The sequence below is a fragment of the Rutidosis leptorrhynchoides genome, chromosome 7 (genome assembly GCF_046630445.1).
Source record: "Rutidosis leptorrhynchoides isolate AG116_Rl617_1_P2 chromosome 7, CSIRO_AGI_Rlap_v1, whole genome shotgun sequence".
In the NCBI taxonomy this organism is placed as follows: domain Eukaryota; kingdom Viridiplantae; phylum Streptophyta; class Magnoliopsida; order Asterales; family Asteraceae; genus Rutidosis; species Rutidosis leptorrhynchoides.
Window position 1 is genome coordinate 201,826,622 of NC_092339.1, and position 17,181 is coordinate 201,843,802.

The 17,181-nt window shown below is 32.3% G+C and overlaps 1 protein-coding gene across 2 annotated transcripts; it reads right to left on the bottom strand.

Annotated features, from left to right (window-relative positions):
• Positions 1–1,050: 1,050 nt before the first annotated feature.
• LOC139857773 (binding partner of ACD11 1) lies at positions 1,051–7,431 on the bottom strand. Of its 2 annotated transcripts, none has more exons than XM_071846612.1 (5): positions 7,309–7,431; positions 6,683–6,807; positions 3,403–3,478; positions 1,776–1,889; positions 1,051–1,638 (listed from the first exon to the last, which is right to left on the bottom strand). In XM_071846612.1, exons 2-5 carry the CDS (start codon positions 6,793–6,795, stop codon positions 1,207–1,209), a joined length of 735 nt encoding a protein of 244 aa, XP_071702713.1. In that variant the 5' UTR covers positions 6,796–6,807; positions 7,309–7,431; the 3' UTR covers positions 1,051–1,206. The 2 variants fall into 2 exon arrangements, with proteins under 2 accessions (XP_071702713.1, XP_071702712.1); XM_071846611.1 differs by lacking the exon at positions 7,309–7,431 and adding an exon at positions 7,137–7,213.
• Between the last annotated feature and the right edge of the window lie 9,750 nt (positions 7,432–17,181).

Below are 17,181 nucleotides of genomic sequence, written 5' to 3' on the forward strand. Positions count from 1 at the left end.
AAAATCATGGCGTTCTTAAAACAAACACTTGTTGCAACATCATCAAATCATGACGAAGTGATTGCATTATATGAAACTACTCGAAAATGTGTTTGGTTGAGATCAATGACAAAAATCATTATTGATTCTTGTGGACTAGAACGCTATAAAAGACCAACAACTATCTTCAACAACAACTATATATGAAGATAATGCAGCTTGCATAATACAAATGAAAGAAGAGTATCAAAAGTGACGGAACAAAATATAAATGCTGACGAGGCGCCAAAGTCATAGACGGTCTAAACAGTCATAAGTTTGATGGAAAAGAATGGTATGTTGGTAAGGCTCGGAAAAGACTGAAAGGGAATAAGAATTGAAACAAGGGTTTGAGCAAATCATGAAGGAGACTGTAGACAAATCACAGGGGTTAAACTTGTACATAAAAGATTTAAATGATACAGTTTCAGATGAACAAGATCTCGTAAAAGACAACCAGATTAAAATGAGATACGTTCAATCAACAACTCTGCTGATCTTTATACCAAAGCACCGTCAACCACTATTTTCAGATCACACGTTCACAATATTGGCATGAGGCAAGTTCAAAAGATGTGACGACTCAGCAATGTCTACTCGAGGGGGAGTCAACTCTATACTGCACTCTTTTTCCCTTGACTAAAGTTTTTATCCCACTGGGTTTTTCTTTAGCAAGGTTTTTAACGAGGCAGTACTAGTTGATCTCTAACGAAACAAAATTATCATCCAAGGGGGAGTGTTATGATATGGATGGATTCTCATTTTGTACGCATGCAGATGAATAGAGATGATTGATAATCATGCACAGTAAAATTATGAATTATTGATTACTATTTCACCTACTCTATAATTGATTGTGAAAACGAGTAATGTACAGTTAACTTTTAGTATTATAAGTTCTCACTCAATTGTAAGGATATGTACACCATTCTTGAATAAGAATTTAATCTCTTCTATCTTCCTTCATATTAGTATCTTCCTTCATATTAGTAAGATATATTTCATATACAATATGAAATTATAACAGGTATGATATATTTCAGGCGATTACCAAATTCACATATACATCATGATATATATCAACATATATAACTTGTCTCTAAGAACATTATAATAGTGTTCTAGTCTTTTACTTTATTTATTTTGCATATGTAATAATTCAACACATCCCTAAAGTCCAAAACCATTTCACCTGCCAACACCATTATTACCCAAATCCGCAGCCGCTTTCGCAGCTCGATTCAACGCATCAGACATCCAAAGAGCACCTTTTGAGAAGTAGCTACTGTTAACCACAGTTGTAGCAGCAGCTGCAGCTGATCTCCCAGTAGCCGACACAATTGATTTAGTAGTATCTGAAATATGGTAACTCTGATCCACGGATCTAACCGCTTCGACTCCAGCAAAAAGCTTATCAGTAAGACCAATTCTTTCACTCAATTCAGCAACTTTGGCAGCTGCACTCGCAGATACTTGATGAGACTCATCAAACGCTTTTGCTTTTCCCAAAGCATCTTTGCCAAGTATATATCCTTTGGCTAGCATTGTTTTCACCACGTCTTGAGCCATAGTTACTGCTTCTCCAGCCGAATAAGCATACTGGTTTTGTTGATACGATCCCTGTATGAGTTAAATCATCAGCACAGTCTATAATGAAAGTTTTGATCTTACAAACTAAGCATCTAATAGATTATGAATTATGTTTTACTTTATGAGTTATCTATTCAAATAGAACGGGGAAAAAAAAGGTGTATTACATATGAAGTATTTCCGTCTTCATGGTTCCATGAAGCTCTGTTCCAATACTCTGTTTCATCTGAATCGTGTCCCCATCTTGTTATGCATATTGTCTGGTCCAGAAGTGTTGCTCCCTATTTATTTAAAATTAAAAGAAAAGTATGTTCATCAATCAATCATCACGATATAACAATAAATTCAAAAAAAAAAACTAACACAATTAATTCAACAGTAAGTGGTAAACTAAAATATAACATTTATGTATATTGCTTTCTTACAAATAACAATCTGAAACATGATGAATTGTGAAATAAATCATTTTTTAAATGACTTCAATGCAGTTTGACTGCAAGTTCTTGAAGATGTTGACTTGCAATTAGTTCGAAACGAGTGATGGTAGGAAAGGTCGTCCTTGAGGGTGGGACCGCACAAAACCTCCAGAATCTTGGACCCTCAAACCTTTACAAGATTTACTCGGTACTAGTATGTATGTATGTATGCACGTGAGCAAACAAAAACTAAGGTCTCTTTCAATATTGTACAAACTGTGACACAATTATTCTGTACATCCAAAATACTAGACTCCTAAATCATAAAACTCAAATTTCATATTGCGTTTTTTATGTATGATATTGGTCATTTAAACCTGTACAACATTTAACACTCGAAGGAACATTTAACACTCGAAGGAGAACTCGGAGACTAATGTTGGCTTTTAAATATACAACAACATCAACAACAAAACTCAATCCCGCATATGCGAGGTATGGGGGAGGTGAGATGTAGACAAAAAAATAGAAAAGAAGTCGTTTCTCTAACCATGAGTCGAGAAAGAATTCTCCACCCACCGTAAGAGAAAGTCATCCCCCTCTACTCCAGGGTAGAGTGATTGCTTCCATGAGGACCTCCGGCCTATAAAAGAATAAAAAATAAAAAGACGCCATGAAAATGGTGGAAGTCAAATTTTCAAGGGTTTTAAAACCAGCCTGCAATTCAATTTAAGCTCTAAGCGGCTGTCAAGTAGCCAATAAATTAACTTTTAAATATATAAATAAAAAAATTTAAAATATATGGTATAAAGTGTATATTTAATGAAAACCTTACATAAACTAATATAGAGAGTTAAAAGTGTATATACAAATAGAGGGTTAGTTTAGTAAGTACAGGGTGTTTAAAGTAAAATTCAAATAAAAATCGCAGCTAGTTTACTGAGATTATCCCCACTATTAAATGATTTTCCGGTTTTATGGCCGTTAACCGAATTGACTCGGCCGTTGACCGATTTTTTGCCCTACTCTGGGCCCGAGAACTCGGCAGCCATTTCAAACCGAGAACTCCCATAGTTCTCGGCCGAGTTGGCCGATTTCTGCAACACTGATAACATGTTGACCACGTGATTGATCAAGTAATCGTCTAGTAATCCCTGTTGATCGAGGGTTGACCAATTTTCGATCGATTACAATTTCTCGGATAGGCCCTCTCCAAGTAATTGCCAATTACTCCCGAGTAATTCCGAATTTTACAGCACTAACGTCCAAGAGATGAAAATGTCACTCGGCAACTGAGATAGACACCCAGTTGACTAGATCATCTTCACCGAATAATGACTATTGCAAAGAGAAAGAGACCAAGAGAGTGATCACTTACGCTAAGTAAGACTGCTGTTTCTAGAGAATAAGCATCCTTAAATGTTACATAAGCTGTACATGCATCTTCACCAGCCCTGTTTAGCAAACAAAAGAAGACCTCTTGTAAGGATAATGTGGTATAACTAAAATCACGATAAGCAAAAATCGTCATAATAAGAAAACAATAAGGTGATAAACGTACATACAGACAACACACATTTGTCGAATAACATATAAATAATGTATAGGGCGCTAACAACTTACAAAACGACAAAGAATAGCTTAATAATTGGAATGCAAAAAGGAAAGGATTAAACAATGGCCTATAATCTCTAGTCATGACAAAATGTCTGTTGCCCAATTTAAAGAGGCGACCTTCACAAAAATGCCACACCTCTTTGCCTAGGTGCTAGCCGTTAACGATATTGCCTGTAACAGAAATTGTTGCTCACAACGTGTTTGACAAAATGCCTAAGTTATTATGTACAACGGAATTCGCCTAAACGATTCTTAAAAGATGAAATTATTGAAGGCATTAGAATATTAGGTTTGGAGTTAAAGGGCATTGAAGAACCAACAGACGAAGTAGCACAAGTGGATAATTAGTTACTTCAAAAATTTGTGAACGATGTAAAAAGCTTGGGGTCTGTTTATTTTCAACTTGATAAATTTTTTCTATATAGCTCTTAATCAAGGTTAAACTGTTGTTTCTTTTGTCACTTAATTTGTACCCAAACTGAAGAAAATGTGACATAGAAAAAGAAGGTCCTTACCAAACAGAACTCATATCCAAGCAACACTTAATACAAAATAAAATTAAAGAGCTTAGTGTTTCGCCCAACACAAATCTTGCCAGCATTAGAGATGTTTAAAACATGGATTTAAAAAATAAGGCAAAACAGTATAAGGTTGTTGAGGTTGCTTAGGAACAAGAATATGCGGCACACGAGTAATAGGTTAGTAATTGTTAAATGGTAACCAGGTCTAAAATTATGGTATAAATTATGTAAATGCACTTAGATATGTAGCTAAATTACATATCTGATGGTTGATAAAGATTACGCAGGTTTTGGCGGACGATCAGAGGAGAAGGCATGGTAATAGAATTGGCGTGTTTGACAAGCTTGCTACGTTCTTCGGGTGAGTTCATGCTTGGAATGGAGATTTAATATAGTGTGGTCAAAAACTAGGGGACTGAATATTGAAGGCTCTTGTTCACACGAAAAAAAAAAAAAAAAAAAAAAAAAAAAAAAAAAAAAAAAAACGTTAGGCCACTTAATCCTCGTCTTTCTAACTCTTCTGGTTTTAGTATTTATGTTCGAGACTTTAAAGCATGGATACCTACAAATGTGTTACCACGAATGATCAACAACCATCATATGCAAATGAGGATATTATACTTGATAAGTTCATTGGATCAAACAAATTCCCTACACGGACATCATAGATATGTTACCACTTAGCAGCTAGTCTGAGGCTGTGTGTTGGTACTATTGACGAACAGTGGGATCTTATTGTTTTGGAAGATCATGAAACACGAACTCCTTCAGATGCTGCGGGATTTGTAGTCTGTAAAGGGTAATCACTCAGCAACTTTTTAACATTTTGTTGTTTGGGAGAACGATTTCTTGAAGAATCATTATCATTCACACAATCCTTGGAAAGTTTACGTGATGTGTATTGGAAGTACTTCTGTCGACTTTTCAAAAGTCAACCCGAGTTAAAAAAATGTAAATGGTCATGGTATAACGTGTGCTTTTTTTTTCTAGATAACTTGATGATCAAGAATAAAAGTGAAGTTGTAGTCAGGTGGTTAGTGATTAAAAGAAGAATATACATAAAAGAAGGATGGACATTCCTAACAAATTCACCCAAAATTTTAATCCTCCGAGTCAAGAATCTTTAGAAGAGATCTAAGTAACATCCTCTACAAAAACAGGGGTCATTGTGAAATATACATATCTATCTTGATGCATTATTGGATCAGATTGTTGTTGGGCCTGCATCTATTGCCACCATTGGGTTCACAAAGTATTTGTATTTAAAGGAACAATTGAATCAAGCTAGTGGGCTGCTGAGTTATGTTAGGCCTGATGAATTTGAACGTGAAGCCCAGGGATGATTTGGGTCGTGACTTGGAAAAGAAGTCAGACTTGGAAAAGAAGCCACGAAGTCTTTGTGTTTTATTCTAATTATTTTGTTGCCTTATTATGTTTATCTTGTTTCAGTATTTAGACACATATCAGTTTTTTACGATTCAGTTTTATGTTTCTGATTTTTAACGGAATAAAGTGTAAGCCGTGAAGGTTTATTGTTCAACTGAAAAGGTTCTGTGTCCGTGAAGGTTTATTGTTCAACCGAGAAGGTTGTGTTTCGATTAAGCCGTGAAGGTTTTAATCACTATTCTATCCGTATCGTTTAGCCACGATCCTTTTACATTATAACTAGTGACATATGACTCTGTAATTCTCATAAGCACATTATGTTGAATAATAGTAACTTCTCTTTCAAACGTCTCTCTTTAATCTCTATCAATGTTATGTTGATTCATCATTGTACTTTAACTGCTATTCAATTTCGTAGGCTATCCTTGAATTCAAGGTTGTGAAAGACGTGAGTCGGGGATGCATCGGTAGTGACCCTAGAGGAACGAGTCGGGAGTTGTCCAACGTTGACTTTTAGCTAAAAAATACATTGAATATATGCATATTTCAAACAAAATACTTTAAATATGGATATTTTAAAAATAAATGATTTACAGCTAAGACAACTGTGTTTGTAATTTACATAATATATCAGCTTTGTATGGTTGCATCTTCCTACACACATAACTCTTACAGATATGTATCATTTGCCCTCCCTATTTCGTTTTTATGAGCATTAATCTCTCTGCTCTTGAGTAGAGGGAGGGACGACCTTATCTAGTCGCGGGTTCCAAACTGACAAATTATTCATTAAAGAAACATAACACTTGCAAGGTGCAATTACTGGTTAGTCAACAAATTAAGATTAAGATAAACCTTAAGAAAATTACTTATTCCAAACTGACAAATTGTACCAGTTGGCTAGCAACAAATATTTAACACAACCAGATCAGTGATCATGGGATGGTAGGACACACAGTTAGTTTTCAAACTCAATATAGAATCTTCAGTTCTTGTAAAGCAATTGTCAAAACTCTACAAGACAGTAACTTAACTAACTTGGACTAAAAAATAACATATAACATACATCATAATAAAGCAGAAGTAGTACCAAATAGCAATTAGTCAGTCAGATTTGAGATTAAAGAAAACGACCTGATGATGTCGACATGTTCAATCGTTCCACAAAAAGCAAAGAAATTATAAACGTCATTCTCAGTTGCCCTTGGAGACAAGCTGGTAACTTCAATTATATGTTCTACAGCCATATCCAACCAAATCTGACACAACAGAAAAAAAAAAAAAAAAAAAAAAAAAAAATTATACATACATTAACTCATAAACTACATTAGCCAATTAACAAGTATTCAAAAGCATCTCCTTAGGATAAAAACACCAACAAAATCTACACCAATTCACAAACATTCAAATATAAATCCCCAAATTAAAAGGGAATAACATATACTACTGTCAGATTACAATATTACATCCATATCAGCAACTTCCCAGACCTAACTATTACTATGTAGTCAACCTAATAATTACAGTATCATGTTAAATTTCAGAAATTCAAACACAAAAAAAACTACAACTGATGAATATCCCTAACCATTATTCAAGAGAAAAGCCACAAATAATCCAATTTATGCTAGCAGGCCAGAAGATTAATAAAATCTGTATAGGCAATTAAAAGTTTACAAGCAATTATCAGAAACACGCAAACTAAAAATCACAATAGGAAGAAATAATTGAAATAAAATCCATGTCTAAATGTTGCGCACCTAACGACGTAATCGAAAAATCCGTTTGCCGGAGTGAGTGAATTCTAATGAGCAAGAGTTTGGTTTGATAATGATTTGTTTTGACAAAGTACAGAAGCTTCTACAAAAAAAATAATTAAAAATAAATTAAAAAATTAAAAAAATAAAAAAAAATAAACAAGGACAAAATTGCTTAAATCAAATCATGTGGTGTTATTTCTATTTTGTTCTTTTCATCTCTTCCAATTTAAAACTTTACAAATAGGCCTTAAAAACATTACTTTTTTTTTTTTTTGCAATTACATCTTTAACCTTAACAAAAAATAACGGTCGTTCAATTTTTTCTCTTCTTCCATCAAACAGACCAACTTACAAAGAGGGACGGAAGCACCTCAAGGCAGGGCAGGAGAGGACAACTGCCCAGAGTGACCAATTTTTCGAATGTATATATTAATATTAATATTAAATATTAACACTAATACTTATATACTTTTATATACTGCCCAGAGTGACCAATTTTTCGAATGTATATATTAATATATATTAATATTAATATTAATATTAAATATTAATACTAATACTTATATATATACTTTTATATACTAAAAGTGGTGGCGGTTTCCGTCGTTTCAGTTATATCGGATTGTCGTTTTGAATTTGCGTTCACATTACAAACGGTCTCTCAACTTCGGCTATATTTAGACAACGGCCCCTGAAATTTACACTTTTTCAGGGGTAAAAAGTGTAACTATATAATTTTATTAAAATAAAAGAAACTAATTCCACCCGAATTTATAACGGGCACTATCTTCTCGCTCGGTCACCGTTCAACTCGAAAAAATCTTACAAACCCAACGGGACTAACTATACACGAAACATACACTTTTTAAAAAACGCTGAACACAACGACAGCCCGTATCTTTTTGTTCGCCGCTAGTTAAATTTTTCCGACAGCACTGTTACACTTGAAAAATTTATTGAACAAAACAAAACTAATTACGTTCGAAACGGATAATTTTTAAAAAACGATTAACACAACGACATCCAAAACGGCGCTTAACACATGGGCCGTGTTCCCCTCTATAAATACACAACGCTACGTTAAATATGAATACGCGGGCCGAAAGCCCCCGCCACAACGCGCGGGCCGGTCCGGACTAGTTATATATATCTCTGAGCTTAGTGTGAGTTTTTTTTATTTAAAGTTATATTCATGAAAGAAAATTGAGTTTTTTAAAAAAGTGAAATTTTCTTAATGTAAGACTGTTGGTCCCTTGATTAACAACAGGAGTATTGTAGATGGGGTGAATACAATTTCTTTTAACTTACAAACTAATTATGTAACATCCCGCCTTTTTCCGTTTACTTTCCGTTTATTCATTTTAAAGTCCGTTATATATTTATAACATCTCCCGTTAACACGCGTTTTAAAATATCTCGTTTAGGTAATTTACGCACCCGTTTTCAAAGTTTAGGGACTAAGTTTGTCAAATGAGCAAAGAGGTGACTAGGTCAAAGAGTCAACACTCTTCCTCATCCATTCATTATTCTTTTTCTTTTTTTTCATTTTCTAAATACTTTCACTAAATTCTCTCAAACACCAATCAAAAGATTCTGAAAGGACCCGTTCATATACATTATAAACGATTCACAATAGTTGATTACATCGCGAGATATTTGGCCTCTATATGATACATTTTACAAACATTGCATTCGTTTTTAAAAGACAAACTTTCTTTACAACAAAAATTGACGGTATGCACACCATTTCATAATACATCCAACTATAATTGACTTAATAATAATCTTGATGAACTCAATGACTTGAATGCAACTTCTTTCAAAATATGCCATGAATGATTCCAAGTAATATCCTTAAAATGAGTTAATGCACAGCGGAATATTTCTTTAATACCTGAGAATAAACATGCTTTAAAGTGTCAACCAAAAGGTTGGTGAGTTCATAGGTTTATCATAACAATCATTTCAATATATTAATAGACCACAAGATTTTCATTTATAAATATATGTACACTCGCAAGTGTATAAAATTATTCTATAAGTTGTAGGCACCAGGTAACAAGCCTTAACGTTCATGTTTTACCCTCTGAAGTACACCAGATCAGGTGTGTTTAAAATAACCTCGAAGTACTAAAGCATCCCATAGTCAGGATGGGGTTTGTCAGGCCCAATAGATCTATCTTTAGGATTCGCGCCTACCGTACATAGACAAGTAGTTTAATGTTACCAAGCTAAGGGTATATTTCTGGTTTAAACCCACGTAGAATTAGTTTTAGTACTTGTGCCTATTTCGTAAAATATTTATAAAAACAGTGCATGTATTCTCAGTCCCAAAAATATATATAAAAGGGAGCAAATGAAACTCACAATACTGTATTTCGTAGTAAAAATACATATAACGTCATTTAACAAGTGCAAGGTTGGCCTCGGATTCACGAACGTATCAATATTGAGATTCAATATTGCAGGAAAGTACGTAGACGCAACGGAGATGATAAACACTAGATTGACCTCACGAGCATACCCATGAACCATACCCATCACCTCCATAGCTATAACCCATAATTTTCTTAGCTTCGACTCATTCAAAAAAACTATTTTGAAATCACTCGGACAGCACTCCGTCGTAATATTTTATATATACTAATAATATCTTGAAATAGTACAGAGCAAATATATATATATATATATATATATATATATATATATATATATATATATATATATATATATATATATATATATATATATATATATATATATATATATATATATATATATATATATATATATATATATATATATCGATTGAGAGAGTTTAGAGAAATATATTTTCAAGTTTCTATGAAATAATGAAACCTATTGAATTCTATTTATAATAGATTTTGAATTATTAAAGTGAATTATTAAAGTATGAATTATTAAAGTGAATTATTAAAGTATGAATTATTAAAGTGAATTATTAAAGTATGAATTATTAAAGTGAATTATTAAAGTATGAATTATTAAAGTATGAATTATTAAAGTATGAATTATTAAAGTGAATTATTAAAGTATGAATTATTAAAGTATGAATTATTAAAGTGAATTATTAAAGTATAAATTATTAAAGTGAATTATTAAAGTATGAATTATTAAAGTGAATTATTAAAGTATGAATTATTAAAGTGAATTATTAAAGTTAAAGTAAAGTAAAAGTAAAGTAAAGGTAAAGTTAAAGTATAGTAAAAGTATAAAAACTATGTATGTATAATACGCGTATAAATATATATAATATTAATTTAAATCGTTATATATATTTAATGAAATAAAATATAAATATCGTTATATTTATTATATTGGTTAAGTAATGAGTTGTCAAAAGTGATTCTAGATATTTATAAAAGTTATATACGTTTTAATAATAAAGTTCTTTTTTAAACTGAAAACGTCTTTGTACGTTTGAAAATAGATTAATAGAATATTATGGAAACCAATTCTCCACTAACTTTTGTCTAACTTTCGTAAATGACACTTTTTGTTTTTATTTATAAATAGCTTTACAAATTATTCTGAATATCGTTAATAGGAATAGATTTTCTCAAATTATAGTGGACCTCTCAACAGAGACTTGTAATCATAATTCAATGTTTCTGATAATTCAATCATTTAATATATTTTTTTTAATTTCGTCAAAAATCATATTGAAACAAATACGTTCGTGTAAAGTATTATACGTTTAATACTTTATTAATATTCTCAAGTTATAATATATATATATATATATATATATATATATATACATATACATATCTATTTATATATAACGGTTCATGAATCGTCGGAATTTGGTCGAGGTTATAATGATTGTATGAACACAGTTTAAAATTCTTGAGATTTAACTTAACAAACTTTTCTTATCGTGTCGGAATAATATAAAGATTAAAGTTTAAATTTGGTCAGAAATTTCCGGGTCGTCACAGTACCTACCCGTTAAAGAAATTTCGTCCCCGAAATTTGATAGAGGTCGTCATGACTAACAATGAGAATGTTATTATAACGATTATAGAGTTTTATCATGTTCAAGAAGAATGGATAAAATAATTCGATTACTCGAAGCGTGTGAGTGAAGTTATCGTAAATGAATGAAATAGGATAATAGTGATTCGTCGTATCTTTTGACGTCATCACGATTGATCTTCGAAAAGAAAATCTTTGTAATCTATATTGGATTTGATTATTTGGCGATTAAGGAAATTATGATCCTCTTCAAATTAATGCGATAATCCATTTTGATTTCTCTGTCGGATATTTCACTATAAATCCACCTCATTTGTTTTCTTACAACTCACACCTTCTCAACTCATATTTTAAAGTATTTGTCAATATGCTTCATCCAGTGCTGATTCTTGATATACTCCTCATTTTCATATCTGTCGCTCTTCTTTTTCATCTGCCTCAAGAAGAATCTATTTACTTCTACTATACTCTTGGTTTTATAGTGTTTTTAGTTCTTCCGTGTCTTTATATTGCTATATGCATTGATATATGCAGTTTGTGATTTCTGGGTTGTTGTTGGGTTTTATATCTTCCCTTATATTTCAAAGTCCTTGCTTCTTCTATAATCATTGTCATCCACAGTTAATGCTCTCTTCTATTTGCTATGATTTATACTCCCATTTCTAGTTCGGAGCTTTGTCCTTTCGTTTCTTCTTCTTGTGATTAAGCACCGCTTGTAATGGTCCAGAATTCGCAGATATAAATTTCGGAATGAACATTGTTAATGTTCTAGGAAGGAAATTGTAATGGCACGATCTTGACTTGTCAAATTACCAGAATACCTCGGAAAAGGCCGAATCATCAAGAAATATTTTCTTGATATTTAGAGATCAAAGAGAATATAAGAGTTGTGTAACATAGCACATGATGACGTTATGATCTGTGAATCATCATGTTCCATTTAGAAACTCAGCATGAATTACTATAATATAATCACGTTGATCAAGTGTCATTATATTATACTAACTCATGCTTCAGCTCCCAACACTTTTTCAAGAATATTCCTATTTTAAACTCGAATGTTTCAGAATTTAGAAACTAAAATAGTTTCTTTTATGATATAATACAGATAGCGCGAAGAGATAAATGATTTCAGATAAGAATAATTATAAAAATATCTTAGAATGTCTAATATCAGAGGATGATGAAGGATATTGTCCGCAGGGGTTTAGAGTCAGGAGCAAGGTATTGGTTAATGACTTCAGCAAGTACTGAATCATTTGGATTCTTTGAAGGCAGGTTCAGCCTTTGTGATTTGTCCACAGCCTCCTTTATACTTTGCTCAATCCGTTTTCCAGTTCCAAAGCTTCTCTTTTTCTGAGCTTTGCCAATATACTATCCTTTATCATCCAACTTTTTACTGTTAAGGTCATTTACAGTTTTTGATGCTTCATCAGTATTTTGAGAACTAGTTCGCAGTTTAAGGTGTTTTTCAGAAACTTTACATTCAAAGTATATAAGTCCAGAAGATAGACACATATAATTGTTGGCGTAGACCTGCTACGAGATTTCAAAATACTGATTGCTAATTTCTGATGATTCATATGGCAATTCTCGTTACAAGATGCAGATGAGTAAATAATGGGATTTTGATAAATATAAAGATTTTTCGGAAAGTCAAAGATCAATGAAGTTGTTAATAAGTTTACTGCTAATGTGGCGAGATATGAAAGGTTCCCCGGTAATAATGATGAAGGGGTAATCATTATAATAAGGCTTATTCGAATGAACAATTGAAGTTGGTTTGCTGGAGCTGTGACAAAATCGTCTATTTTTAGAAGGGATTGAAAAGTTATTTTAGCTAGTAAATGCCAAAAGGTCTGACATGGATACATGTTAAATTATGACTTTGGTTTCAAGAGTTTTTCAGGTACGTAACTGTGGATAACATGTGGTTGGATCATCATCTCGATTGTTCATTATTTGAAGTGTCTTCAGGTATTTCGAAGGGCTTGAACACAGATTATAATCGTTAATATACATACGATGTTCTAACACAGTTTTGAAGTTAAAGTATAGCTTTGAAAGATGTAAGAATCTAAGAGTGATGATATCGTTTATAACTTGAATTGAATTCGGCGATTTCAAAATCAGAATATGTAATTAGATTTTTGAATGAGTATGGTTGTTTTGATTTCTATAAAAGAATGTATATTGTTGTGAAAGTAGGGAGTATAATGGATGATTTGCTGAATCAGATTCGAAGAATGTAACATATTAATTGAAAATTTATATATCTCTCGGGTATTACCTACCCGTTAAAAAAAATGTCACAATTAATATTTTGTACAAAAGAATTTTATTACAGTCTTTATGGAAATATATGTGTATATTTCTTCAGATGTAATATAGATTTAATGAGTTAATATTAAATTAAACTCACTTGATTTATGGTTAAGGCTAGGATAGATAATTTCTAAACTTTAGAAATTACATAATCGTCATAGAATGTTTTCCCAATGAAGTTATGAATCAATACTTCATCGTTGTGGTATTCCTTAGTATCTACAGGGCGTATGACGTCGATGCTCATGGGACAGATTGTGAAGTTGAGGTTTGCGATGCGGTTGTTGTTGGTGGTGGTAATGGTACTGTTGGTGTTGCTGATGGTGGTGCTGTTTATGCTGCTGGTGCTGTTGCTGGTGTTTGTAACCTTTGCACCATATTCTCCAAAGCCACTACCCGAGCGCGAAGCTCGTTGACTTCTTCTATTACACCGGGGTGATTGTCGGTTCGGACGAGCGGATAAATAAAATCTAGAATTTGGTGTAGTATGTAATCGTGACGAGATACTCTAGAAATAAGAGAGAAAATGGTGTTTCGGATAGGTTCGCCGGTAAGTGCTTCAGGTTCTTCGCCAAGAGGACAATGCGGTGGATGGAAGGGATCACCTTCTTCTTGTCTCCAATGATTAAGGAGGCTACGAACCCATCCCCAATTCATCCAGAATAGATGATGACTAATTGGTTGATCCATTCCGGTCACACTGCTTTCGGAACTTGAGTGGGATTCCATTTCGGAATCCGAGGGACTTGAACTAAGGACAAATTCCATTTCGTACGATTGAATAAAGAATTTTTCGATATGAAATGATTTTTTAGCTATCGGGTGGTATTCTAATTATATAGAGCAAAAGGTTTCGTAGATTACGGAGGAATTTACGGAATATGTCAGGAAAAGTTTACAGTAACAAATACGCTAAGATATGAATTTTGTCTATACACTATTCATGCAATCATTGCAATAAGATGTGTCTAGACTAAGAATGATAAGCAGGTAATTTTCGACAAAAATGATGAGCAAAACTTTTGACATGCAGACACGGTCGAAGTCCAGACTCACTAATGCATCCTAACGACTATCAGTTAGACACACTAATGCAGACCTGGTTCGCTAAGACCACCGCTCTGATACCAACTGAAAGGACCCGTTCATTGTAGTGACCCGAACTTTTCCATGTTTATATATATTAATTGAGATTGATATTTACATGATTAAATGTTTCCAACATGTTAAGCAATCAAACTTGTTAAGACTTGATTAATTGAAATAGGTTTCATATAGACAATTGACCACCCAAGTTGACCGGTGATTCACGAACGTTAAAACTTGTAAAAAAACTATATGATGACATATATATGGTTATATATATAGTTAACATGATATTATGATAAGTAAACATATCATTAATTATATTAACAATGAACTACATATGTAAAAAACAAGACTACTAACTTAATGATTTTGAAACGAGACATATATGTAACGTTTATCGTTGTAACGACATTTAATGTATATATATCATATTAAGAGATATTCGTACATCATAATATCATGATAATATAATAATTTAAAATCTCTTTTGTTATTATAAACATTGGGTTAACAACATTTAACAAGATCGTTAACCTAAAGGTTTCAAAACAACACTTACATGTAACGACTAACGATGACTTAACGACTCAGTTAAAATGTATATACATGTAGTGTTTTAATATGTATTTATACACTTTTGAAAGACTTCAATACACTTATCAAAATACTTCTACTTAACAAAAATGCTTACAATTACATTCTCGTTCAGTTTCATCAACAATTCTACTCGTATGCACCCGTATTCGTACTCGTACAATACACAGCTTTTAGATGTATGTACTATTGGTATATACACTCCAATGATCAGCTCTTAGCAGCCCATGTGAGTCACCTAACACATGTGGGAACCATCATTTGGCAACTAGCATGAAATATCTCATAAAATTACAAAAATATGAGTAATCATTCATGACTTATTTACATGAAAACAAAATTACATATCCTTTATATCTAATCCATACACCAACGACCAAAAACACCTACAAACACTTTCATTCTTCAATTTTCTTCATCTAATTGATCTCTCTCAAGTTCTATCTTCAAGTTCTAAGTGTTCTTCATAAATTCCAAAAGTTCTAGTTTCATAAAATCAAGAATACTTTCAAGTTTGCTAGCTCACTTCCAATCTTGTAAGGTGATCATCCAACCTCAAGAAATCTTTGTTTCTTACAGTAGGTTATCATTCTAATACAAGGTAATAATCATATTCAAACTTTGGTTCAATTTCTATAACTATAACAATCTTATTTCAAGTGATGATCTTACTTGAACTTGTTTTCGTGTCATGATTCTGCTTCAAGAACTTCGAGCCATCCAAGGATCCATTGAAGCTAGATCCATTTTTCTCTTTTCCAGTAGGTTTATCCAAGGAAATTAAGGTAGTAATGATGTTCATAACATCATTCGATTCATACATATAAAGCTATCTTATTCGAAGGTTTAAACTTGTAATCACTAGAACATAGTTTAGTTAATTCTAAACTTGTTCGCAAACAAAAGTTAATCCTTCTAACTTGACTTTTAAAATCAACTAAACACATGTTCTATATCTATATGATATGCTAACTTAATGATTTAAAACCTGGAAACACGAAAAACACCGTAAAACCGGATTTACGCCGTCGTAGTAACACCGCGGGCTGTTTTGGGTTAGTTAATTAAAAACTATGATAAACTTTGATTTAAAAGTTGTTATTCTGAGAAAATGATTTTTATTATGAACATGAAACTATATCCAAAAATTATGGTTAAACTCAAAGTGGAACTATGTTTTCTAAAATGGTCATCTAGACGTCGTTCTTTCGACTGAAATGACTACCTTTACAAAAACGACTTGTAACTTATTTTTCCGACTATAAACCTATACTTTTTCTGTTTAGATTCATAAAATAGAGTTCAATATGAAACCATAGCAATTTGATTCACTCAAAACGGATTTAAAATGAAGAAGTTATGGGTAAAACAAGATTGGATAATTTTTCTCATTTTAGCTACGTGAAAATTGGTAACAAATCTATTCCAACCATAACTTAATCAACTTGTATTGTATATTATGTAATCTTGAGATACCATAGACACGTATACAATGTTTCGACCTATCATGTCGACACATCTATATATATTTCGGAACAACCATAGACACTCTATATGTGAATGTTGGAGTTAGCTATACAGGGTTGAGGTTGATTCCAAAATATATATAGTTTGAGTTGTGATCAATACTGAGATACGTATACACTGGGTCGTGGATTGATTCAAGATAATATTTATCGATTTATTTCTGTACATCTAACTGTGGACAACTAGTTATAGGTTATTAACGAGGACAGCTGACTTAATAAACTTAAAACATCAAAATATATTAAAAGTGTTGTAAATATATTTTGAACATACTTTAATATATATGTATATATTGTTATAGGTTCGTGAATCAACAGTGGCCAAGTCTTACTTCCCGAC

What these genes read in the sequence shown, in the direction of transcription:
- LOC139857773 (XM_071846611.1), bottom strand. An exon ending in GAACATGTCGACATCATCAG is followed by an intron (nt 3,479 to 6,682) that starts GTCGTTTTCTTT and finishes TTTGCTAAACAG; the next exon opens with GGCTGGTGAAGATGCATGTA. An exon ending in AAGACGGAAATACTTCATAT is followed by an intron (nt 1,639 to 1,775) that starts GTAATACACCTT and finishes TAACTCATACAG; the next exon opens with GGATCGTATCAACAAAACCA.